The sequence below is a fragment of the Nothobranchius furzeri genome, chromosome 13 (assembly GCF_043380555.1).
Source record: "Nothobranchius furzeri strain GRZ-AD chromosome 13, NfurGRZ-RIMD1, whole genome shotgun sequence".
NCBI lineage: Eukaryota > Metazoa > Chordata > Actinopteri > Cyprinodontiformes > Nothobranchiidae > Nothobranchius > Nothobranchius furzeri.
Window position 1 is genome coordinate 5877860 of NC_091753.1, and position 27318 is coordinate 5905177.

The window sequence follows — 27318 nt, forward strand, 5'->3', positions numbered from 1 at the left end:
TAAAACAAACCTGATCTCTCCAGGACATTCAGAAGCCAAGTTATAAGCCCACAAATGTGTAACTGGACTACTTCTTTAAAGTGACACCAGGCCCGGTGACCTTTGGGACATGGTTTGACCCCCTATAGGAATGTGCGATCATCATGAAACGTTCAGATCACTTACAACTCAATAGATTCTACCTTCTTGTAACGTTTCAGCCTGATTGGACCTTGTTTTCACACAAATTAACCATAGACTGTACATATACTGGACAAACGGATTCCATTGGCTTCAATAACACGTTTGTTGTCTATAATGGGAGGTGGCCACCACCGCCATTTTGACCGTGTCACAGGTTCCGTCCAGCCCAGACAATTCCATAAAAGGGAAGAGAGGAGGCGCTGAGGGTGTGGCTGTAAGGCTGGGCTCGAGTGACGACACCCAGGCGAACTAGCTACGAGCTAACCTGAAGCTAACCCTGGCTAACCCAAAGCTAAAGCGGAGGTGGGAGCCGAGCTAACGGATGTAGCCACCTAGCTTCAACCCAACCGGAGCTAACTGGAACACCCATCGACCTGAACCTTACACGGAGTTTAGGTGGAGGTTTTCTGCGCCTGTTCGTGAGAAGTACCTGTATTAAAAAAGTTTTAAATCGGTAAGTTTATAATTTATTTCCGTAATGAAAACATTTTGCTTTGAGCAAGTTTTCAGTACAGTTTTTTTCGGCGCTATCACTCCTGAGTCGCACCAGCCATTAAATGTATCATTAATAAGAGAAAATATATTTAAGTCGTATTTTGGGGGGACATTTTATTATCTTTCTTACAAAATCTGAGACCAAGCGTTTCACATAGCAACACAAGCACCGGTAACCATAACAGAATGAACAACAGCCAGCAGAGGAGAGGATGGCGGTGTTTCAAACCCTCCCGGCCGGCGAGGACAGCTCATTCCTGGGCTGGAGCCGGCCCTCAGCACCCCGCCACAGGCTCTAACAGATGCTGGCGGTGTTTGAAACCCTCCCAGCGGGACAGGGGAACTCATTCTTGTGTGGGTCGGAGTCGGCCCGCAGCAGCGCGGTGTAGCCTACATATTTTGTTATATAAGTCGCTCCGGAGTATAAGTAGCAGGACCAGCCAGAATATGTAAAAAAGTGCGAGTTATAGTCCGGAAAATATTGCAGTTATTAGTATTCGAGCTAAATTAGCAGCGTAAATACATTTCATATATTTCCAAAATGTGATACTTGTTTGTATCTTGTACAGCCAACTAGTCTTTATTCTGGACTCAGTACAATTTACCAAAAGTAAAGAGACATTCTACAGATGAAGTAAGCACAAGATAACTTACTGGAAGACACGGAATTATCATCAGAACCAGAACAAGAGAGCCTGATAACAGTCGTGAAAATAACAGTTAAAAAGTATGTATGTATAATAGAAATAAAAACATATTAGAATTAGTGTAACTCACTGTGATCCAAACAATAAATCAGCCATAGCTGATTAGTAAATATGACATGAGGTCTGGGAGTTTTTAATTTTCATTTTTATTTTTTTGTTAGATCTGTTTAAATGTCACCATGGCAGCCTGTGTGTCTCCAACATCAGCTACACAAAGCAAGTGTAAGTTCCACATACCTGTCTCACCACTTCATGTATGGTTTTGTACTTTAAACAATTATGACAAACCTGTTATTTTTTTCTCCATAGCCATTTGGATCATTGGAGACAGCTGAGTGAGGCGTGGTGCCCAGAGAGCTGCAGAGACAACCTTGGCCTCCCTGACGTCTGTGTCTCCTGGTTCGGTTGGGGCGGACCATCGACATACATACATGTGCCGACACTTTGCGCCCTGTTTTATAAACTGTAGTGTTAAAAATAAATGTTTTTGCTCAATTACTGGAATTTCTTTGGTTAAGACAAAAGTGAGGAATAATCATTTACAAGTTATTTGTACAACAGGCCCATTTTAAATCCCAACAGTTTCTTAGCAGACAATAGAAATGTGTTCTTAACTAACTTTACTTGGTTTAAAAATCTTACTAAAATAAACTTGAGTGCCGTATTGCAAAACCCAATCATACTTGTTATGTAAACATTAGCTTTGTAGATATTTTTTACAGATATATATTTGTGTGCAACAAAAACCAAACTTAAATAGTTTGTCATTCTTTATTGAAAAACAACAAAATACAGTTATACAGAAGTGTGGGAAAATGATAATGTGAAAGTATTGCTATTTAAATGTAATCCTATTTATCTTTAAAAAGAAAAACTCTAAAAATGTCCTGTACAGCATCATGACAGAAGAATGGTGGTCTGTCTGTCAGAATGTGCTGAACAGATTTGCTCTTTGAGGAGGAGTGTCATGTTTGGAGGAAGGTACTTAACCCAAGACATGCAGAATACAACACTGACCAAAAACTGATGGAAAAAATGATTTATTTATAAGGAGGAACTTAAGGTGCACAGATAAGTCTGTGGTTGGAACTGCAACAACAGCTCAGCATCTGGAGGAGGGAGAACACAGGTGAGCTTAGGTTCTGGTTTCAAAATCCATTGTATGCAGGCAGAGGTGTTCAGCAGACTTACTGTGGTGGGTGTATGTGTTGGCTGGAGGAGGGAGAGGTAGAGAGCCGGGGGAAGCGCAGGAGAGGGAGCAGAGGTGGAGAGAAGCGGGGCGTCCTGGTGGATGGGGCACTGGGTGAGATGAGAGGTGGGTTATGGAGGGTGGTGATAAGGTCCGTGTGTTGAATATCCAAATCCTGGAGTAGAGGTCAGTATCCAATGAGGTCGACAGGAATCCTGAAGAATGGTAAATCCAATATAAGAGCAAAAACACTACGAAATAACATTAATCCTAGGAACACTAGAGGTAACACGAGTGGCTGGTTACTACCAAAACTGAGGCAATCTTCTGGCGTCAAATTGTGTCCTCCATCCACCTTAAATAGGAAAGCACCCCGCTGATCGCTGATCAGGAACGGCTGGGGTGGAGTCACCAGAACCATGAAGAACGTGTCTCCAGAGACAACTCGGGTCCTGGTACCGATCAGGAATGCGGACCTTATCACCCAGAGCTGCCAGGTCACGCTCAAAGCCTTCATGTTCACGCTGCAGAGCCTGAACGCTGGCCAGGTGGTGGCCGTAGTTGTCTGTGTTCAGGGCCTGGTTCTTCTCCTCGATCCACTCTTTGGTCTCATCAGCGTCTCTGAGAAGACATCAGAACTCCGTCTGAGTGTGGGTCCAAACTCTACTGACCCGTAAGCGGCGCATAAGTGTGCGGGGTACCTGTGGAAGCGCTACACCTCATGGGCGCTGCCCAGCATGTTGCAGCGAGCGCCAGCGGTTGTTCAGCTCCTGGAGAGAAACCAAACCCAGTGAGATGAAGGTAGACGCCAGCGGGCTGGACGCCGGACGAGGAAACCTGGAGACGGATCGCTCAGACAGGAAGGGAAGAGCTTCCTCTTACCTTGATGGAATTAAAGTTAGCCGTCGTCTGAACGCCCAACCGTACGGTCTGAGGTCAAAGGTCACAGGAAACACACACCAGTCAGCAGTCATACAGATGCATAAAGATAACTGTAGCCATGGCAACCAGCTGACATGTCCCCACTTTCACCAGCACCTGGTGCCTGCCGGGTCACCTGAATTCCTGTGTGATGTCAGCACGGTCGGCCGTGACTGCGGCCATCAGAGGTGACCTCTGATCAGCTGAATGAACTCACCTTCTAGGGTGACGCCGTGTTACCCCGGGTTTCCACGGGAGCCGTCAGCAGCACGTTACTGCAGCAGCACGTCTTGCTCGCGTAAGCTGCTGCTTGGCCCTTCCCACGAGACGCGAAGCAGCAGGGGAGCAGCTGTCACCGACCGAGCACGAAGTCACTCGAGTGACTTCGTCAGTAAACACAACAACAAGCAGGAGAAAACTACAACATGGTTTGTGTTTTATGTTCTGTCCGTTTTATAATCGCCAATACGGACCTGAAAAACAAAGGAGACCGCTAGCTAGGTGATAACTTCTCACGGGGCCGCTCAGTTAGTAACCTTTTTTAAAAGTAAAGCAACCGGAAGGCAGTACGTTCTTTATTCTGAAAATCTCGGTAGCTTCTCTCAATTTCCGCGTCCGATTTCCTGTCTTTCCTTCCCCAAAAATGTCGAACTTGACCCGTTTCAGAGGCGTCGCGCGTAGAAAATAGAACCGGCGCGTAAAGGCCGCGACATGCTGCTCCTGAGACGTGGCCGACTCGCGCTGCTGACGGCTCCGGTGGAAAAGGTTCTGTTGACCACAGCGGTTCCTATCAGCAGCTATGACGTGCTGCTGCAGTAAACGTGCTGCTGACGACTCCTGTGGAAAGCCGGGGTTAGAGTCGGCTTCATCCTGTAAACAAACAAATGAGTGGTAACAAAAACACCACGTCTGGTTCTGGTGGAGGCGGAGGACAACACGCACCTTTCCAGGAGCAGAACCCAGATGTTCTTGTTGCTACAAACAGAGACGAGCAGAGTTAACAAACCAGGAAGTGAGAGGGACCAGCTGCTGCAGACAGGTGACGCTCACCTGAGCCTGAACCATAGGAGCCTCCTCAGCCATCAGACCTTCTGACTCCAGTTCAGATGCCACCTTGTTGATGTCCCTCAGGCGGGACTCGTTGGCCTTCAGGTCCTGCAGGACAAAAGCACCTGCTGATTATCACCTGAGCTGATCTGACAGCTGCTGCTGGAAGACAGAGAGGAGGAAAAGTCCGACCTTCTGGAAGTCGTCAAACTTCTTCTGCAAGACCTCGACCTGCTCCAGGTCCGACCCGTCTCTCCATCCTCATTCAGCTAAAGACGCGAGTTCAAGTAAAACAACCTAAAGTCACACAAACACAAAGCAGGTGTGGAGATGTTCGCTCTGAGCTGGAGGTCGTTCCTCGGCTGTGAAGGGCACACGAACCTTGTTGGTGCTGTTGAGCAGCGTGAGGATGTCGCCCTTCTTCATGGTGACCTCTCCAGGACTCTTCTCCTGGTAGTCGTACAGAGCCAGAACCAGCTCCTTCCCGGTCTCATCGTCAGTTGGAGCCACTTGTTGCTGTCGGGTTAACAGGTCTGGTGTTAGAACGTGGTGGATAAGAATGTTCTGACGGGCCGAGGGTTCTGAACCAGCGAAGTGACCTGGACCCAAACAAAGTGAGCCAGAACCTGCAGACACCTCAGAAACATGTCAGGACCAGACCTGCTCTACCTTCCTCCATTATGGTCTCTCCTTTCTGGGTGACAGCCTTGATGCGAGGTTCATGACCTGTGATCTCAGCCTGCAGAGCCTCGTGCTTCTTCAGCAGGTTCTGGACACCAATCAGGTCCTTCCCTGAGGACACATGTTAGAGTTCAGCATTATGCAGTAGACAGACCAGTTTAACCTAGGGGTTTCTTTCTTCTACTATCTGCTCTTTAACTGTATTATTTCCTGCTATTTCAGCTGTTAACTTTATTTTTTCTGTGTTTTTCTCCCCAGAAGAAGCAACAATGATGCTTTGCTGAGCTGTGGTGGCCTCATGGAGGGGGCCATCGTCTAGCACACTGCTGCTAACCACTTAATCATTCTCCCTCTCCTGATAATAACATTTTACTTTCTTTGATGTTGGATGTACTACTGCTAGTTTACCCGTTTAATTATAGATTCACTAGGATAAATACAATAAAGTTTATCTCTCGCCAAATAGAATATTTACTAAGAAATCACAATGTAACGTGTGTGTGTGTGTGTGTGTGTGTGTGTGTAAAAGCCATGCGTAGTGTTTATTTATAAAGCATATGTTGTTGGATTTTATCCAGAATCTAGACTTTGAAAATATATAGTTTAATTACAGTTTGATTTATTTGACATCTGTATAATGTTTATTATTTTGTTTTTTCCCCCTAAATACCTAACGTTTTAGTTAACATGAATATTAGTCATTCATCCCAATACATGAAGTTACACATTTTAAATTTTAATAGGGGAAGACTGCAGGAGGGAGCAGTAAAATACAGGGGGTCCCCTGCAAAAACTAACTTTACGAGTCTGATGAAAGTTGCTGGTATTCCCGCTGCTTCTTCGGTAAACAGCGCCAACAAAAACAAAGAAACTTGGGATCTTGTCGGCGTGGCAGTGGGATTTAAGGGAAACGCTGTATGCCCTATAGACTTCTCAACGAGCTGCAGTATTTCTCCGGTCAGATCTGTCTCCGAGTTCCACGAGCAGTCAGCCCGCAGCAGCGAGGCGCCGCATCGATCAGCCTGCCCGGCCTGACCGCTGGGGATTACCGGATGAAAGAATAGAGCACAGAAGTGTCCCCCCAAGCGGCGCGCCCCGTCATATTTCAACCCATTTTTATCTTAAATGCACTGGGTTTTACCCTATTACCCATTTAAATATGCCCTATTAATTATTTTACCGTATTTTACATTTAAATTTCATGGTTAAACAGTACATGCTACATGTTAAACTGATAGTTAGCTAGCTACTTCGGTAAACTCAGCTAGTTTAAAGGCAGCAGTGACATAAAATACAAATATAGATTTTAACTTACCGAAAAAAATGAAGTGGAGACTCCTTGGACGCTCTATTAGTGCAATTAATACCACTGCAAGTCATTTTGTCCAACAATTGCACCAATATTATCCAAAACAGAATTCACAAGCACAGAGACTCAAAATCCCGACACAGTTTCCAGGAGAGACCGAGGCTGTACTGAGGCCTTTCCACGGAGCTAGCTCTGTGGTCACGTGGGTCTGAGGCGGCGGTCACGTGTGTCGGATGCTCATTAATTATACAGAATTTTAGGCTTTCAATACACTTAAACAGAAGAGTGAGAAAAAAATTCACCCCCCTCAGAGTTGTCATGAGTATAAACTAGATAATTTAGACAAAAAAACATTTTTTGAACCAGGCTGTAAACATGTTTATTTCTGCTGTGAAAATGGCATTTTTAACATGGGAGTCAATGAGGATTTGCTCGCTTCTGGTACCAGCCCCCAGCGGATGAGGGTGGAACTGCAATTTTTCTTACTTCCGGGTTGGGACCATTTTCTGAGCGGCATTGTGGGGGCTTGAAATTAACCCAGAATGATGTGAAATTGTGCTTCGTGCAACATAATTCTGGGTGCCATTTACAAACCATAAGTGCTAATGACTCCATTCCTTTTTGTGGTTGTAGGGGCTGTTGATTGGAGTACACTAAAACAAACCTAACCTCTCTAGGACATTCAGAAGCCAAGTTATAAGCCCACAAAGATGTAACTGGACTACTTCTTTAAAGTGACACCAGGCCCGGTGACCTTTGGGACATGGTTTTACCCCCTATAGGAATGTGCGATCATCTTGAAACGTTCAAATTACTTACAACTCAATAGATTCTACCTTCTTATAGCGTTTCAGCCTGATTGGACCTTGTTTTCACACAAATGGACCCAGAATGAAGTGAAATTGTGCTTCGTGCAAGATAATTCTGGGTGCCATTTACAAACCATAAGTGCTAATGACTCCATTCCTTTTTGTGGTTGTAGGGGCTGTTGATTGGAGTACACTAAAACAAACCTGATCTCTCTAGGACATTCAGAAGCCAAGTTATAAGCCCACAAATGTGTAACTGGACTACTTTAAATTGACACCAGATCCGGTGACCTTTGGGACATGGTTTGACCCCCTTAGGAAAGTGCTATCATCATGAAACGTTCAGATCACTTACAACTCAATAGATTCTACCTTCTTGTAACGTTTCAGCCTGATTGGACCTTGTTTTCACACAAATGGACCCAGAATGATGTGAAATTGTGCTTCGTGCAACATAATTCTGGGTGCCATTTAAAAACCATAAGTGCTAATGACTCCATTCCTTTTTGTGGTTGTAGGGGCTGTTGATTGGAGTATACTAAAACAAACCTGATCTCTCTAGGACATTCAGAAGCCAAGTTATAAGCCCACAAATGTGTAACTGGACTACTTCTTTAGACACCAGATCCGGTGACCTTTGGGACATGGTTTGATCCCCTTAGGAAAGCGCTATCATCATGAAACGTTCAGATCACTTACAACTAAATAGATTCTACCTTCCTGTAACGTTTCAGCCTGATTGGACCTTGTTTTCACACAAATGAACCCAGAATGATGTGAAATTGTGCTTCGTGCAACATAATTTTGGGTGCCATTTACAAACCATAAATGCTAATGACTCCATTCCTTTTTGTGGTTGTAGGGGCTGTTGATTGGAGTACATTAAAACAAACCTGATCTCTCTAGGACATTCAGAAGCCAAGTTATAAGCCCACAAATGTGTAACTGGACTACTTCTTTAAATTGACACCAGATCCGGTGACCTTTGGGACATGGTTTGATCCCCTTAGGAAAGTGCTATCATTATGAAACGTTCAGATCACTTACAACTCAATAGATTCTAACTTCCTGTAACGTTTCAGCCTGATTGGACCTTGTTTTCACACAAATGGACCCAGAATGATGTGAAATTGTGCTTCATGCAACATAATTCTGGGTGCCATTTAAAAACCATAAGTGCTAATGACTCCATTCCTTTTTGTGGTTGTAGGGGCTGTTAATTGGAGTATACTAAAACAAACCTGATCTCTCTAGGACATTCAGAAGCCACGTTATAAGCCCACAAATGTGTAACTGGACTACTTCTTTAAATTGACACCAGATCCGGTGACCTTTGGGACATGGTTTGACCCCCTTAGGAAAGTGCTATCATCATGAAACGTTCAGATCACTTACAACTCAATAGATTCTAACTTCCTGTAACGTTTCAGCCTGATTGGACCTTGTTTTCACACAAATGAACCCAGAATGATGTGAAAGTGTGCTTCGTGCAACATAATTCTGGGTGCCATTTAAAAACCATAAGTGCTAATGACTCCATTCCTCTTTGGGGTAATGGGGGCTGTTAACTGGAGTACTCTAAAACAAACCTGACCTCTCTAGGATATTCAGAAGCCAAGTTATAAGCCCACAAATGTGTAACTGGACTACTACTTTAAAGTGACACCAGGCCCGGTGACCTTTGGGACATGGTTTGACCCCCTATAGGAATGTGCGATCATCATGAAACGTTCAGATCACTTACAACTCAATAGATTCTACCTTCTTGTAACGTTTCAGCCTGATTGGACCTTGTTTTCACACAAATGAACCCAGAATGAAGTGAAATTGTGCTTCGTGCAACATAATTCTGGGTGTCATTTACAAACCACAAGTGCTAATGACTCCATTCCTTTTTGTGGTTGTATGGGCTGTTGATTGGAGTACACTAAAACAAACCTGATCTCTCTAGGACATTCAGAAGCCAAGTTATAAGCCCACCAATTTGTAACTGTACTACTTCTTTAAATTGACACCAGATCCGGTGACCTTTGGGACATGGTTTGACCCCCTTAGGAAAGTGCTATCATCATGAAACGTTCAGATCACTTACAACTCAATAGATTCTACCTTCTTGTAACGTTTCAGCCTGATTGGACCTTGTTTTCACACAAATGGCCCCAGAATGATGTGAAATTGTGCTTCGTGCAACATAATTCTGGGTGCCATTTACAAACCATAAGTGCTAATGACTCCATTCCTTTTTGTGGTTGTAGGGGCTGTTGATTGGAGTACACTAAAACAAACCTGATCTCTCCAGGACATTCAGAAGCCAAGTTATAAGCCCACAAATGTGTAACTGGACTACTTCTTTAAAGTGACACCAGGCCCGGTGACCTTTGGGACATGGTTTGACCCCCTATAGGAATGTGCGATCATCATGAAACGTTCAGATCACTTACAACTCAATAGATTCTACCTTCTTGTAACGTTTCAGCCTGATTGGACCTTGTTTTCACACAAATTAACCCAGAATGATGTGAAATTGTGCTTCGTGCAACATAATTCTGGGTGCCATTTATAAACCATAAGTGCTAATGACTCCATTCCTTTTTGTGGTTGTAGGGGCTGTTGATTGGAGTACACTAAAACAAACCTAACCTCTCTAGGACATTCAGAAGCCAAGTTATAAGCCCACAAAGATGTAACTGGACTACTTCTTTAAAGTGACACCAGGCCCGGTGACCTTTGGGACATGGTTTTACCCCCTATAGGAATGTGCGATCATCTTGAAACGTTCAAATCACTTACAACTCAATAGATTCTACCTTCTTATAGCGTTTCAGCCTGATTGGACCTTGTTTTCACACAAATGGACCCAGAATGAAGTGAAATTGTGCTTCGTGCAACATAATTCTGGGTGCCATTTACAAACCATAAGTGCTAATGACTCCATTCCTTTTTGTGGTTGTAGGGGCTGTTGATTGGAGTACACTAAAACAAACCTGATCTCTCTAGGACATTCAGAAGCCAAGTTACAAGCCCACAAATGTGTAACTGGACTACTTTAAATTGACACCAGATCCGGTGACCTTTGGGACATGGTTTGACCCCCTTAGGAAAGTGCTATCATCATGAAACGTTCAGATCACTTACAACTCAATAGATTCTACCTTCTTGTAACGTTTCAGCCTGATTGGACCTTGTTTTCACACAAATGGACCCAGAATGATGTGAAATTGTGCTTCGTGCAACATAATTCTGGGTGCCATTTACAAACCATAAGTGCTAATGACTCCATTCCTTTTTGTGGTTGTAGGGGCTGTTGATTGGAGTACACTAAAACAAACCTGATCTCTCTAGGACATTCAGAAGCCAAGTTATAAGCCCACAAATGTGTAACTGGACTAATTCTTTAAAGTGACACCAGATCCGGTGACCTTTGCGACATGGTTTGACCCCCTTAGGAAAGTGCTATCATCATGAAACGTTCAGATCACTTACAACTCAATAGATTCTACCTTCCTGTAACGTTTCTGCCTGATTGGACCTTGTTTTCACACAAATGAACCCAGAATGATGTGAAATTGTGCTTCGTGCAACATAATTCTGGGTGCCATTTACAAACCATAAGTGCTAATGACTCCATTCCTTTTTGTGGTTGTAGGGGCTGTTGATTGGAGTACATTAAAACAAACCTGATCTCTCTAGGACATTCAGAAGTCAAGTTATAAGCCTACAAAGATGTAACTGGACTACTTCTTTAAAGTGACACCAGGCCCGGTGACCTTTGGGACATGGTTTTACCCCCTATAGGAATGTGCGATCATCTTGAAACGTTCAGATCACTTACAACTCAATAGATTCTACCTTCCTGTAACGTTTCTGCCTGATTGGACCTTGTTTTCACACAAATGAACCCAGAATGATGTGAAATTGTGCTTCGTGCAACATAATTCTGGGTGCCATTTAAAAACCATAAGTGCTAATTACTCCATTCCTTTTTGTGGTTGTAGGGGCTGTTGATTGGAGTATACTAAAACAAACCTGATCTCTCTAGGACATTCAGAAGCCAAGTTATAAGCCCACAAATGTGTAACTGGACTACTTCTTTAGACACCAGATCCGGTGACCTTTGGGACATGGTTTGACCCCCTTAGGGAAGTGCTATCATCATGAAACGTTCAGATCACTTACAATTTAATAGATTCTACCTTCCTGTAATGTTTCAGCCTGATTGGACCTTGTTTTCACACAAATGGACCCAGAATGATGTGAAATTGTGCTTCGTGCAACATAATTCTGGGTGCCATTTACAAACCATAAGTGCTAATGACTCCATTCCTTTTTGTGGTTGTAGGGGCTGTTGATTGGAGTACACTAAAACAAACCTGATCTCTCTAGGACATTCAGAAGCCAAGTTATAAGCCCACAAATGTGTAACTGGACTACTTCTTTAAATTGACACCAGATCCGGTGACCTTTGGGACATGTTTTGACCCCCTTAGGAAAGTGCTATCATCATGAAACGTTCAGATCACTTACAACTCAATAGATTCTACCTTCCTGTAATGTTTCAGCCTGATTGGACCTTGTTTTCACACAAATGAACCCAGAATGATGTGAAATTGTGCTTCGTGCAACATAATTCTGGGTGCCATTTAAAAACCATAAGTGCTAATGACTCCATTCCTTTTTGTGGTTGTAGGGGCTGTTGATTGGCGTACACTAAAACAAAACTGATCGCTCTAGGACATTCAGAAGCCAAGTTATAAGCCCACAAATGTGTAACTGGACTACTTCTTTAAATTGACACCATATCCGGTGACCTTTGGGACATGGTCTGACCCCCTTAGGAAAGTACTACCATCATGAAACGTTCAGATCACTTACAACGCAATAGATTCTACCTTCCTGTAACGTTTCAGCCTGATTGGACCTTGTTTTCACACAAATGAACCCAGAATGATGTGAAATTGTGCTTCGTGCAACATAATTCTGGGTGCCATTTAAAAACCATAAGTGCTAATGACTCCATTCCTTTTTGTGGTTGTAGGGGCTGTTGATTGGAGTACACTAAAACAAACCTAACCTCTCTAGGACATTCAGAAGCCAAGTTATAAGCCCACAAAGGTGTAACTGGACTACTTCTTTAAAGTGACACTTGGCCCGGTGACCTTTGGGACATGGTTTGACCCCCTATAGGAATGTGCGATCATCTTGAAACATTCAGATCACTTACAACTCAATAGATTCTACCTTCTTGTAGCGTTTCAGCCGGATTGGACCTTGTTTTCACACAAATTGACCCAGAATGATGTGAAATTGTGCTTCGTGCAACATAATTCTGGGAGCCACTTACAAACCATAAGTGCTAATGACTCCATTCCTTTTTGTGGTTGTAGGGGCTGTTGATTGGAGTACATTAAAACAAACCTGATCTCTCTAGGACATTCAGAAGCCAAGTTATAAGCCCACAAATGTGTAACTGGACTACTTCTTTAAATTGACACCAGATCCAGTGACCTTTGGGACATGGTTTGACCCCCTTAGGAAAGTGCTATCATCATGAAACGTTCAGATCACTTACAACTCAATAGATTCTACCTTCCTGTAACGTTTCAGCCTGATTGGACCTTGTTTTCACACAAATGGACCCAGAATGATGTGAAATTGTGCTTCGTGCAACATAATTCTGGGTGCCATTTAAAAACCATAAGTGCTAATGACTCCATTCCTTTTTGTGGTTGTAGGGGCTGTTGATTGGAGTACACTAAAATAAACCTGATCTCTCTAGGACATTCAGAAGCCAAGTTATAAGCCCACAAATGTGTAACTGGACTACTTCTTTAAATTGACACCAGATCCGGTGACCTTTGGGACATGGTTTGACCCCCTTAGGAAAGTGCTATCATCATGAAACGTTCAGATCACTTACAACTCAATAGATTCTACCTTCCTGTAACGTTTCAGCCTGATTGGACCTTGTTTTCACACAAATGAACCCAGAATGATGTGAAATTGTGCTTCGTGCAACATAATTCTGGGTGCCATTTACAAACCATAAGTGCTAATGACTCCATTCCTTTTTGTGGTTGTAGGGGCTGTTGATTGGAGTACACTAAAACAAACTTGACCTCTCTAGGACATTCAGAAGCCAAGTTATAAGCCCACAAAGGTGTAACTGGACAACTTCTTTAAAGTGACACCAGGCCCGGTGACCTTTGGGACATGGTTTTACCCCCTATAAGAATGTGCGATCATCTTGAAACATTCAGATCACTTACAACTCAATAGATTCTACCTTCTTGTAGAGTTTCAGCCTGATTGGACCTTGTTTTCACACAAATGGACCCAGAATGATGTGAAATTGTGCTTCGTGCAACATAATTCTGGGTGCCATTTACAAACCATAAGTGCTAATGACTCCATTCCTTTTTGTGGTTGTAGGGGCTGTTAATTGGAGTATACTAAAACAAACCTGATCTCTCTAGGACATTCAGAAGCCACGTTATAAGCCCACAAATGTGTAACTGGACTACTTCTTTAAATTGACACCAGATCCGGTGACCTTTGGGACATGGTTTGACCCCCTATAGGAATGTGCTATCATCATGAAACGTTCAGATCACTTACAACTCAATAGATTCTAACTTCCTGTAACGTTTCAGCCTGATTGGACCTTGTTTTCACACAAATGAACCCAGAATGATGTGAAAGTGTGCTTCGTGCAACATAATTCTGGGTGCCATTTAAAAACCATAAGTGCTAATGACTCCATTCCTCTTTGGGGTAATGGGGGCTGTTAACTGGAGTACTCTAAAACAAACCTGACCTCTCTAGGATATTCAGAAGCCAAGTTATAAGCCCACAAATGTGTAACTGGACTACTACTTTAAAGTGACACCAGGCCCGGTGACCTTTGGGACATGGTTTGACCCCCTATAGGAATGTGCGATCATCATGAAACGTTCAGATCACTTACAACTCAATAGATTCTACCTTCTTGTAACGTTTCAGCCTGATTGGACCTTGTTTTCACACAAATGAACCCAGAATGAAGTGAAATTGTGCTTCGTGCAACATAATTCTGGGTGTCATTTACAAACCACAAGTGCTAATGACTCCATTCCTTTTTGTGGTTGTATGGGCTGTTGATTGGAGTACACTAAAACAAACCTGATCTCTCTAGGACATTCAGAAGCCAAGTTATAAGCCCACCAATTTGTAACTGTACTACTTCTTTAAATTGACACCAGATCCGGTGACCTTTGGGACATGGTTTGACCCCCTTAGGAAAGTGCTATCATCATGAAACGTTCAGATCACTTACAACTCAATAGATTCTACCTTCTTGTAACGTTTCAGCCTGATTGGACCTTGTTTTCACACAAATGGCCCCAGAATGATGTGAAATTGTGCTTCGTGCAACATAATTCTGGGTGCCATTTACAAACCATAAGTGCTAATGACTCCATTCCTTTTTGTGGTTGTAGGGGCTGTTGATTGGAGTACACTAAAACAAACCTGATCTCTCCAGGACATTCAGAAGCCAAGTTATAAGCCCACAAATGTGTAACTGGACTACTTCTTTAAAGTGACACCAGGCCCGGTGACCTTTGGGACATGGTTTGACCCCCTATAGGAATGTGCGATCATCATGAAACGTTCAGATCACTTACAACTCAATAGATTCTACCTTCTTGTAACGTTTCAGCCTGATTGGACCTTGTTTTCACACAAATTAACCCAGAATGATGTGAAATTGTGCTTCGTGCAACATAATTCTGGGTGCCATTTATAAACCATAAGTGCTAATGACTCCATTCCTTTTTGTGGTTGTAGGGGCTGTTGATTGGAGTACACTAAAACAAACCTGATCTCTCTAGGACATTCAGAAGCCAAGTTATAAGCCCACAAAGATGTAACTGGACTACTTCTTTAAATTGACACCAGGCCCGGTGACCTTTGGGACATGGTTTTACCCCCTATAGGAATGTGCGATCATCTTGAAACGTTCAAATCACTTACAACTCAATAGATTCTACCTTCTTATAGCGTTTCAGCCTGATTGGACCTTGTTTTCACACAAATGGACCCAGAATGAAGTGAAATTGTGCTTCGTGCAACATAATTCTGGGTGCCATTTACAAACCATAAGTGCTAATGACTCCATTCCTTTTTGTGGTTGTAGGGGCTGTTGATTGGAGTACACTAAAACAAACCTGATCTCTCTAGGACATTCAGAAGCCAAGTTACAAGCCCACAAATGTGTAACTGGACTACTTTAAATTGACACCAGATCCGGTGACCTTTGGGACATGGTTTGACCCCCTTAGGAAAGTGCTATCATCATGAAACGTTCAGATCACTTACAACTCAATAGATTCTACCTTCTTGTAAGGTTTCAGCCTGATTGGACCTTGTTTTCACACAAATGGACCCAGAATGATGTGAAATTGTGCTTCGTGCAACATAATTCTGGGTGCCATTTACAAACCATAAGTGCTAATGACTCCATTCCTTTTTGTGGTTGTAGGGGCTGTTGATTGGAGTACACTAAAACAAACCTGATCTCTCTAGGACATTCAGAAGCCAAGTTATAAGCCCACAAATGTGTAACTGGACTAATTCTTTAAAGTGACACCAGATCCGGTGACCTTTGCGACATGGTTTGACCCCCTTAGGAAAGTGCTATCATCATGAAACGTTCAGATCACTTACAACTCAATAGATTCTACCTTCCTGTAACGTTTCTGCATGATTGGACCTTGTTTTCACACAAATGAACCCAGAATGATGTGAAATTGTGCTTCGTGCAACATAATTCTGGGTGCCATTTACAAACCATAAGTGCTAATGACTCCATTCCTTTTTGTGGTTGTAGGGGCTGTTGATTGGAGTACATTAAAACAAACCTGATCTCTCTAGGACATTCAGAAGTCAAGTTATAAGCCTACAAAGATGTAACTGGACTACTTCTTTAAAGTGACACCAGGCCCGGTGACCTTTGGGACATGGTTTTACCCCCTATAGGAATGTGCGATCATCTTGAAACGTTCAGATCACTTACAACTCAATAGATTCTACCTTCCTGTAACGTTTCTGTCTGATTGGACCTTGTTTTCACACAAATGAACCCAGAATGATGTGAAATTTTGCTTCGTGCAACATAATTCTGGGTGCCATTTACAAACCATAAGTGCTAATGACTCCATTCCTTTTTGTGGTTGTAGGGGCTGTTGATTGGAGTACATTAAAACAAACCTGACCTCTCCAGGACATTCAGAAGCCAAGTTATAAGCCCACAAATGTGTAACTGGACTACTACTTTAAAATGACACCAGATCCGGTGACATTTGGGACATGGTTTGACCCCCTTAGGAAAGTGCTATCATCATGAAACGTTCAGATCACTTACAACTCAATAGATTCTACCTTCCTGTAACGTTTCAGCCTGATTGGACCTTGTTTTCACACAAATGAACCCAGAATGATGTGAAATTGTGCTTCGTGCAACATAATTCTGGGTGCCATTTAAAAACCATAAGTGCTAATTACTCCATTCCTTTTTGTGGTTGTAGGGGCTGTTGATTGGAGTATACTAAAACAAACCTGATCTCTCTAGGACATTCAGAAGCCAAGTTATAAGCCCACAAATGTGTAACTGGACTACTTCTTTAGACACCAGATCCGGTGACCTTTGGGACATGGTTTGACCCCCTTAGGGAAGTGCTATCATCATGAAACGTTCAGATCACTTACAATTTAATAGATTCTACCTTCCTGTAATGTTTCAGCCTGATTGGACCTTGTTTTCACACAAATGGACCCAGAATGATGTGAAATTGTGCTTCGTGCAACATAATTCTGGGTGCCATTTACAAACCATAAGTGCTAATGACTCCATTCCTTTTTGTGGTTGTAGGGGCTGTTGATTGGACTACACTAAAACAAACCTGATCTCTCTAGGACATTCAGAAGCCAAGTTATAAGCCCACAAATGTGTAACTGGACTACTTCTTTAAATTGACACCAGATCCGGTGACCTTTGGGACATGTTTTGACCCCCTTAGGAAAGTGCTATCATCATGAAACGTTCAGATCACTTACAACTCAATAGATTCTACCTTCCTGTAATGTTTCAGCCTGATTGGACCTTGTTTTCACACAAATGAACCCAGAATGATGTGAAATTGTGCTTCGTGCAACATAATTCTGGGTGCCATTTAAAAACCATAAGTGCTAATGACTCCATTCCTTTTTGTGGTTGTAGGGGCTGTTGATTGGCGTACACTAAAACAAAACTGATCGCTCTAGGACATTCAGAAGCCAAGTTATAAGCCCACAAATGTGTAACTGGACTACTTCTTTAAATTGACACCATATCCGGTGACCTTTGGGACATGGTTTGACCCCCTTAGGAAAGTGCTACCATCATGAAACGTTCAGATCACTTACAACGCAATAGATTCTACCTTCCTGTAACGTTTCAGCCTGATTGGACCTTGTTTTCACACAAATGAACCCAGAATGATGTGAAATTGTGCTTCGTGCAACATAATTCTGGGTGCCATTTAAAAACCATAAGTGCTAATGACTCCATTCCTTTTTGTGGTTGTAGGGGCTGTTGATTGGAGTACACTAAAACAAACCTAACCTCTCTAGGACATTCAGAAGCCAAGTTATAAGCCCACAAAGGTGTAACTGGACTACTTCTTTAAAGTGACACTTGGCCCGGTGACCTTTGGGACATGGTTTGACCCCCTATAGGAATGTGCGATCATCTTGAAACGTTCAGATCACTTACAACTCAATAGATTCTACCTTCTTGTAGCGTTTCAGCCGGATTGGACCTTGTTTTCACACAAATTGACCCAGAATGATGTGAAATTGTGCTTCGTGCAACATAATTCTGGGAGCCACTTACAAACCATAAGTGCTAATGACTCCATTCCTTTTTGTGGTTGTAGGGGCTGTTGATTGGAGTACATTAAAACAAACCTGATCTCTCTAGGACATTCAGAAGCAAAGTTATAAGCCCACAAATGTGTAACTGGACTACTTCTTTAAATTGACACCAGATCCAGTGACCTTTGGGACATGGTTTGACCCCCTTAGGAAAGTGCTATCATCATGAAACGTTCAGATCACTTACAACTCAATAGATTCTACCTTCCTGTAACGTTTCAGCCTGATTGGACCTTGTTTTCACACAAATGGACCCAGAATGATGTGAAATTGTGCTTCGTGCAACATAATTCTGGGTGCCATTTAAAAACCATAAGTGCTAATGACTCCATTCCTTTTTGTGGTTGTAGGGGCTGTTGATTGGAGTACACTAAAATAAACCTGATCTCTCTAGGACATTCAGAAGCCAAGTTATAAGCCCACAAATGTGTAACTGGACTACTTCTTTAAATTGACACCAGATCCGGTGACCTTTGGGACATGGTTTGACCCCCTTAGGAAAGTGCTATCATCATGAAACGTTCAGATCACTTACAACTCAATAGATTCTACCTTCCTGTAACGTTTCAGCCTGATTGGACCTTGTTTTCACACAAATGAACCCAGAATGATGTGAAATTGTGCTTCGTGCAACATAATTCTGGGTGCCATTTACAAACCATAAGTGCTAATGACTCCATTCCTTTTTGTGGTTGTAGGGGCTGTTGATTGGAGTACACTAAAACAAACTTGACCTCTCTAGGACATTCAGAAGCCAAGTTATAAGCCCACAAAGGTGTAACTGGACAACTTCTTTAAAGTGACACCAGGCCCGGTGACCTTTGGGACATGGTTTTACCCCCTATAAGAATGTGCGATCATCTTGAAACATTCAGATCACTTACAACTCAATAGATTCTACCTTCTTGTAGAGTTTCAGCCTGATTGGACCTTGTTTTCACACAAATGGACCCAGAATGATGTGAAATTGTGCTTCGTGCAACATAATTCTGGGTGCCATTTACAAACCATAAGTGCTAATGACTCCATTCCTTTTTGTGGTTGTAGGGGCTGTTGATTGGAGTACATTAAAACAAACCTGATCTCTCTAGGACATTCAGAAGTCAAGTTATAAGCCCACAAATGTGTAACTGGACTACTACTTTAAATTGACACCAGATCCGGTGACCGTTGGGACATGGTTTGACCCCCTTAGGAAAGTGCTATCATCATGAAACATTCAGATCACTTACAACTCAATAGATTCTACCTTCCTGTAACGTTTCAGCCTGATTGGACCTTGTTTTCACACAAATGAACCCAGAATGATGTGAAATTGTGCTTCGTGCAACATAATTCTGGGTGCCATTTACAAACCTTAAGTGCTAATGACTCCATTCCTTTTTGTGGTTGTAGGGGCTGTTGATTGGAGTACACTAAAACAAACCTGATTTCTCTAGGACATTCAGAAGCCAAGTTATAAGCCCACAAATGTGTAACTGGACTACTTCTTTAAATTGACACCAGATCCGGTGACCTTTGGGACATGGTTTGACCCCCTTAGGAAAGTGCTATCATCATGAAACGTTCAGATCACTTACAACTCAATAGATTCTACCTTCCTGTAACGTTTCAGCCTGATTGGACCTTGTTTTCACACAAATGAACCCAGAATGATGTGAAATTGTGCTTCGTGCAACATAATTCTGGGTGCCATTTACAAACCATAAGTGCTAATGACTCCATTCCTTTTTGTGGTTTTAGGGGCTGTTGATTGGACTACACTAAAACAAACTAACCTCTCTAGGACATTCAGAAGCCAAGTTATAAGCCCAAAAGGTGTAACAGGACTACTACTTTAAAGTGACACCAGGCCCGGTGACCTTTGGGACATGGTTTTACCCCCTATAGGAATGTGCGATCATCTTGAAATGTTCAGATCACTTACAACTCAATAGATTCTACCTTCTTGTAGCGTTTCAGCCTGATTGGACCTTGTTTTCACACAAATGGACCCAGAATGATGTGAAATTGTGCTTCGTGCAACATAATTCTGGGTGCCATTTACAAACCATAAGTGCTAATGACTCCATTCCTTTTTGTGGTTGTAGGGGCTGTTGATTGGAGTACAGTAAAACAAACCTGATCTCTCTAGGACATTCAGAAGCCAAGTTATAAGCCCACAAATGTGTAACTGGACTACTTCTTTAAATTGACACCAGATCCGGTGACTTTTGGGACATGGTTTGACCCCCTTAGGAAAGTGCTATCATCATGAAACGTTCAGATCACTTGCAACTCAATAGATTCTACCTTCCTGTAACGTTTCAGCCTGATTGGACCTTGTTTTCACACAAATGAACCCAGAATGATGTGAAATTGTGCTTCGTGCAACATAATTCTGGGTGCCATTTACAAACCATAAGTGCTAATATCTCCATTCCTTTTTGTGGTTGTAGGGGCTGTTGATTGGAGTACATTAAAACAAACCTGATCTCTCTAGGACGTTCAGAAGCCTAGTTATAAGCCCACAAATGTGTAACTGGACTACTTCTTTAAATTGACACCAGATCCAGTGACCTTTGGGACATGGTTTGATCCCCTTAGGAAAGCGCTATCATCATGAAACGTTCAGATCACTTACAACTAAATAGATTCTACCTTCCTGTAACGTTTCAGCCTGATTGGACCTTGTTTTCAAACAAATGAACCCAGAATGATGTGAAATTGTTTTTCGTGCAACATAATTCTGGGTGCCATTTACAAACCATAAATGCTAATGACTCCATTCCTTTTTGTGGTTGTAGGGGCTGTTGATTGGAGTACATTAAAACAAACCTGATCTCTCTAGGACATTCAGAAGCCAAGTTATAAGCCCACGAATGTGTAACTGGACTACTTCTTTAAAGTGACACCAGGCCCGGTGACCTTTGGGACATGGTTTGACCCCCTTAGCAAAGTGCTATCATCATGAAACGTTCAGATCACTTACAACTAAATAGATTCTACCTTCCTGTAACGTTTCAGCCTGATTGGACCTTGTTTTCACACAAATGAACCCAGAATGATGTGAAATTGTGCTTCGTGCAACATAATTCTGGGTGCCATTTACAAACCATAAGTGCTAATGACTCCATTCCTTTTTGTGGTTGTAGGGGCTGTTGATTGGAGTACACTAAAACAAACCTGATCTCTCTAGGACATTCAGAAGCTAAGTTATAAGCCCACAAATGTGTAACTGGACTACTTCTTTAAATTGACACCAGATCCGGTGATCTTTAGGACATCGTTTGACCCCCTTAGGAAAGTGCTATCATCATGAAACGTTCAGATCACTTACAACTCAGTAGATTCTACCTTCCTGTAACGTTTCAGCCTGATTGGACCTTGTTTTCACACAAATGAACCCAGAATGATGTGAAATTGTGCTTCGTGCAACATAATTCTGGGTGCCATTTAAAAACCATAAGTGCTAATGACTCCATTCCTTTTTGTGGTTGTAGGGGCTGTTGATTGGAGTACACTAAAACAACCCTGACCTCTCTAGGACATTCAGAAGCCAAGTTATAAGCCCACAAATGTGTAACTGGACTACTTCTTTAAAGTGACACCAGATCCAGTGACCTTTGGGACATGGTTTGACCCCCTTAGGAAAGTGCGATCATCATGAAACGTTCAGATCACTTACAACTCAATAGATTCTACCTTCCTGTATTGTTTCAGCCTGATTGGACCTTGTTTTCACACAAATGAACCCAGAATGATGTGAAATTGTGCTTCGTGCAACATAATTCTGGGTGCCATTTAAAAACCATAAGTGCTAATGTCTCCATTCCTTATTGTGGTTGTAGGGGCTGTTGATTGGAGTACACTAAAGCAAACCTGATCGCTCTAGGACATTCAGAAGCCAAGTTATAAGCCCACAAATGTGTAACTGGACTACTTCTTTAAATTGACACCAGATCCGGTGACCTTTGGGACATGGTTTGACCCCCTTAGGAAAGTGCTATCATCATGAAACGTTCAGATCACTTACAACTCAATAGATTCTACCTTCCTGTAACGTTTCAGCCGGATTGGACCTTGTTTTCACACAAATGAACCCAGAATGATGTGAAATTGTGCTTCGTGCAACATAATTCTGGGTGCCATTTACAAACCATAAATGCTAATGACTCCATTCCTTTTTGTGGTTGTAGGGGCTGTTGATTGGAGTACATTAAAACAAACCTGATCTCTCTAGGACATTCAGAAGCCAAGTTATAAGTCCACAAATGTGTAACTGGACTACTACTTTAAATTGACACCAGATCCGGTGACCTTTGGGACATGGTTTGACCCCCTATGGGAATGTGAGATCATCATGAAACGTTCAGATCACTTACAACTCAATAGATTTTACCTTCTTGTAACGTTTCAGCCTGATTGGACCTTGTTTTCACACAAATGGACCCAGAATGATGTGAAATTGTGCTTCGTGCAACATAATTCTGGATGCCATTTACAAACCATAAGTGCTAATGACTCCATTCCTTTTGTGGTTGTAGGGGCTGTTGATTGGAGTACACTAAAACAAACTTGATCTCTCTAGGACATTCAGAAGCCAAGTTATAAGCCCACAAATGTGTAACTGGACTACTTCTTTAAATTGACACCAGATCCGGTGACCTTTGGGACATGGTTTGATCCCCTTAGGAAAGCGCTATCATCATGAAACGTTCAGATCACTTACAACTCAATAGATTCTACCTTCTTGTAACGTTGCAGCCTGATTGGACCTTGTTTTCACACAAATGAACCCAGAATGATGTGAAATTGTGCTTCGTGCAACATAATTCTGGGTGCCATTTACAAACCATAAGTGCTAATGACTCCATTCCTTTTTGTGGTTGTAGGGGCTGTTGATTGGAGTATACTAAAACAAACCTGATCTCTCTAGGACATTCAGAAGCCAAGTTATAAGCCCACAAAGGTGTAACTGGACTACTTCTTTAAAGTGACACTTGGCCCGGTGACCTTTGGGACATGGTTTGACCCCCTATAGGAATGTGCGATCATCTTGAAACGTTCAGATCACTTACAACTCAATAGATTCTACCTTCTTGTAGCGTTTCGGCCGGATTGGACCTTGTTTTCACACAAATTGACCCAGAAAAATGTGAAATTGTGCTTCGTGCAACATAATTCTGGGTGCCATTTACAAACCATAAATGCTAATGACTTCATTCCTTTTAGTGGTAATGGGGGCTGCTAATTGGAGTACTCTAAAACAAACCTGACCTCTCTAGGATATTCAGAAGCCAAGTTATAAGCCCACAAATGTGTAACTGGACTACTTCTTTAAAGTGACACCAGATCCAGTGACCTTTGGGACATGGTTTGACCCCCTTAGGAAAGTGCGATCATCATGAAACGTTCAGATCACTTACAACTCAATAGATTCTACCTTCCTGTATTGTTTCAGCCTGATTGGACCTTGTTTTCACACAAATGAACCCAGAATGATGTGAAATTGTGCTTCGTGCAACATAATTCTGGGTGCCATTTAAAAACCATAAGTGCTAATGTCTCCATTCCTTATTGTGGTTGTAGGGGCTGTTGATTGGAGTACACTAAAGCAAACCTGATCGCTCTAGGACATTCAGAAGCCAAGTTATAAGCCCACAATTGTGTAACTGGACTACTTCTTTAAATTGACACCAGATCCGGTGACCTTTGGGACATGGTTTGACCCCCTTAGGAAAGTGCTATCATCATGAAACGTTCAGATCACTTACAACTCAATAGATTCTACCTTCCTGTAACGTTTCAGCCGGATTGGACCTTGTTTTCACACAAATGAACCCAGAATGATGTGAAATTGTGCTTCGTGCAACATAATTCTGGGTGCCATTTACAAACCATAAATGCTAATGACTCCATTCCTTTTTGTGGTTGTAGGGGCTGTTGATTGGAGTACATTAAAACAAACCTGATCTCTCTAGGACATTCAGAAGCCAAGTTATAAGTCCACAAATGTGTAACTGGACTACTACTTTAAATTGACACCAGATCCGGTGACCTTTGGGACATGGTTTGACCCCCTATGGGAATGTGAGATCATCATGAAACGTTCAGATCACTTACAACTCAATAGATTTTACCTTCTTGTAACGTTTCAGCCTGATTGGACCTTGTTTTCACACAAATGGACCCAGAATGATGTGAAATTGTGCTTCGTGCAACATAATTCTGGATGCCATTTACAAACCATAAGTGCTAATGACTCCATTCCTTTTGTGGTTGTAGGGGCTGTTGATTGGAGTACACTAAAACAAACTTGATCTCTCTAGGACATTCAGAAGCCAAGTTATAAGCCCACAAATGTGTAACTGGACTACTTCTTTAAATTGACACCAGATCCGGTGACCTTTGGGACATGGTTTGATCCCCTTAGGAAAGCGCTATCATCATGAAACGTTCAGATCACTTACAACTCAATAGATTCTACCTTCTTGTAACGTTGCAGCCTGATTGGACCTTGTTTTCACACAAATGAACCCAGAATGATGTGAAATTGTGCTTCGTGCAACATAATTCTGGGTGCCATTTACAAACCATAAGTGCTAATGACTCCATTCCTTTTTGTGGTTGTAGGGGCTGTTGATTGGAGTATACTAAAACAAACCTGATCTCTCTAGGACATTCAGAAGCCAAGTTATAAGCCCACAAAGGTGTAACTGGACTACTTCTTTAAAGTGACACTTGGCCCGGTGACCTTTGGGACATGGTTTGACCCCCTATAGGAATGTGCGATCATCTTGAAACGTTCAGATCACTTACAACTCAATAGATTCTACCTTCTTGTAGCGTTTCGGCCGGATTGGACCTTGTTTTCACACAAATTGACCCAGAAAAATGTGAAATTGTGCTTCGTGCAACATAATTCTGGGTGCCATTTACAAACCATAAATGCTAATGACTTCATTCCTTTTAGTGGTAATGGGGGCTGCTAATTGGAGTACTCTAAAACAAACCTGACCTCTCTAGGATATTCAGAAGCCAAGTTATAAGCCCACAAAGGTGTAACTGGACTACTTCTTTAAAGTGACACCAGGCCCGGTGACCTTTGGGACATGGTTTGACCCCCTTAGGAAAGTGCTATCATCATGAAACGTTCAGATCACATACAATTCAATAGATTCTACCTTCCTGTAACGTTTCAGCCTGATTGTACCTTGTTTTCACACAAATGAACCCAGAATGATGTGAAATTGTGCTTCGTGCAACATAATTCTGGGTGCTATTTAAAAACCATAAGTGCTAATGACTCCATTCCTTATTGTGGTTGTAGGGGCTGTTGATTGGAGTATACTAAAACAAACCTGATCCCTCTAGGACATTCAGAAGCCAAGTTATAAGCCCACAAATGTGTAACTGGACTACTTCTTTAAATTGACACCAGATCCGGTGACCTTTGGGACATGGTTTGACCCCCTTAGGAAAGTGCTAGCATCATGAAACGTTCAGATCACTTACAACTCAATAGATTCTACCTTCCTGTAACGTTTCAGCCTGATTGGACCTTGTTTTCAGACAAATGGACCCAAATAATGTGAAATTGTGCTTCGTGCAACATAATTCTGGGGGCCCTTTACAAACCATAAGTGCTAATTACTCCATTCCTTTCTGTGGTTGTAGGGGCTGTTGATTGGAGTACACTAAAACAAACCTGACCTCTCTAGGACATTCAGAAGCCAAGTTATAAGTCCACAAATGTGTAACTGGACTACTACTTTAAATTGACACCAGATCCGGTGACCTTTGGGACATGGTTTGACCCCCTATGGGAATGTGAGATCATCATGAAACGTTCAGATCACTTACAACTCAATAGATTTTACCTTCTTGTAACGTTTCAGCCTGATTGGACCTTGTTTTCACACAAATGGACCCAGAATGATGTGAAATTGTGCTTCGTGCAACATAATTCTGGATGCCATTTACAAACCATAAGTGCTAATGACTCCATTCCTTTTGTGGTTGTAGGGGCTGTTGATTGGAGTACACTAAAACAAACTTGATCTCTCTAGGACATTCAGAAGCCAAATTATAAGCCCACAAATGTGTAACTGGACTACTTCTTTAAATTGACACCAGATCCGGTGACCTTTGGGACATGGTTTGATCCCCTTAGGAAAGCGCTATCATCATGAAACGTTCAGATCACTTACAACTCAATAGATTCTACCTTCTTGTAACGTTGCAGCCTGATTGGACCTTGTTTTCACACAAATGAACCCAGAATGATGTGAAATTGTGCTTCGTGCAACATAATTCTGGGTGCCATTTACAAACCATAAGTGCTAATGACTCCATTCCTTTTTGTGGTTGTAGGGGCTGTTGATTGGAGTATACTAAAACAAACCTGATCTCTCTAGGACATTCAGAAGCCAAGTTATAAGCCCACAAAGGTGTAACTGGACTACTTCTTTAAAGTGACACTTGGCCCGGTGACCTTTGGGACATGGTTTGACCCCCTATAGGAATGTGCGATCATCTTGAAACGTTCAGATCACTTACAACTCAATAGATTCTACCTTCTTGTAGCGTTTCGGCCGGATTGGACCTTGTTTTCACACAAATTGACCCAGAAAAATGTGAAATTGTGCTTCGTGCAACATAATTCTGGGTGCCATTTACAAACCATAAATGCTAATGACTTCATTCCTTTTAGTGGTAATGGGGGCTGCTAATTGGAGTACTCTAAAACAAACCTGACCTCTCTAGGATATTCAGAAGCCAAGTTATAAGCCCACAAAGGTGTAACTGGACTACTTCTTTAAAGTGACACCAGGCCCGGTGACCTTTGGGACATGGTTTGACCCCCTTAGGAAAGTGCTATCATCATGAAACGTTCAGATCACATACAATTCAATAGATTCTACCTTCCTGTAACGTTTCAGCCTGATTGTACCTTGTTTTCACACAAATGAACCCAGAATGATGTGAAATTGTGCTTCGTGCAACATAATTCTGGGTGCTATTTAAAAACCATAAGTGCTAATG

General features: G+C 42.2%; 1 protein-coding gene and 1 long non-coding RNA gene across 3 annotated transcripts; one reads left to right on the forward strand and one right to left on the reverse strand.

Moving 5' to 3' along the window:
- The first annotated feature begins 551 nt into the window (after nucleotides 1-551).
- Nucleotides 552-1880, forward strand: LOC129156200 (uncharacterized). Its single transcript, XR_008560327.2, has 3 exons — nucleotides 552-637; nucleotides 1547-1607; nucleotides 1695-1880. It is a non-coding gene; the product is annotated as an uncharacterized lncRNA (long non-coding RNA).
- Nucleotides 1881-3794: 1914 nt separating this feature from the next.
- Nucleotides 3795-6685, reverse strand: LOC139062451 (spectrin alpha chain, non-erythrocytic 1-like). 2 transcript variants are annotated; one of them, XM_070543315.1, is made up of 7 exons: nucleotides 6539-6685; nucleotides 5212-5334; nucleotides 4924-5141; nucleotides 4735-4839; nucleotides 4546-4650; nucleotides 4438-4470; nucleotides 3795-4365 (listed from the first exon to the last, which is right to left on the reverse strand). In XM_070543315.1, exons 5-7 carry the CDS (start codon nucleotides 4576-4578, stop codon nucleotides 4024-4026), a joined length of 408 nt encoding a protein of 135 aa, XP_070399416.1. In that variant the 5' UTR covers nucleotides 4579-4650; nucleotides 4735-4839; nucleotides 4924-5141; nucleotides 5212-5334; nucleotides 6539-6685; the 3' UTR covers nucleotides 3795-4023. The 2 variants fall into 2 exon arrangements, with proteins under 2 accessions (XP_070399416.1, XP_070399417.1); XM_070543316.1 differs by having other exon boundaries at nucleotides 4133-4365.
- Nucleotides 6686-27318: the final 20633 nt, after the last annotated feature.

Coding starts and splice junctions, on each gene's coding strand:
- LOC139062451 (XM_070543315.1), bottom strand. CDS start 4,578: ATGGCTGAGGAGGCTCCTATGGTTCAGGCTCAG. Junction 4,471..4,545: donor CTCCTATGGTTCAGGCTCAG/GTGAGCGTCACC, acceptor CTCTGTTTGTAG/CAACAAGAACATCTGGGTTC. Junction 4,366..4,437: donor TGGGTTCTGCTCCTGGAAAG/GTGCGTGTTGTC, acceptor GTTTGTTTACAG/GATGAAGCCGACTCTAACCC.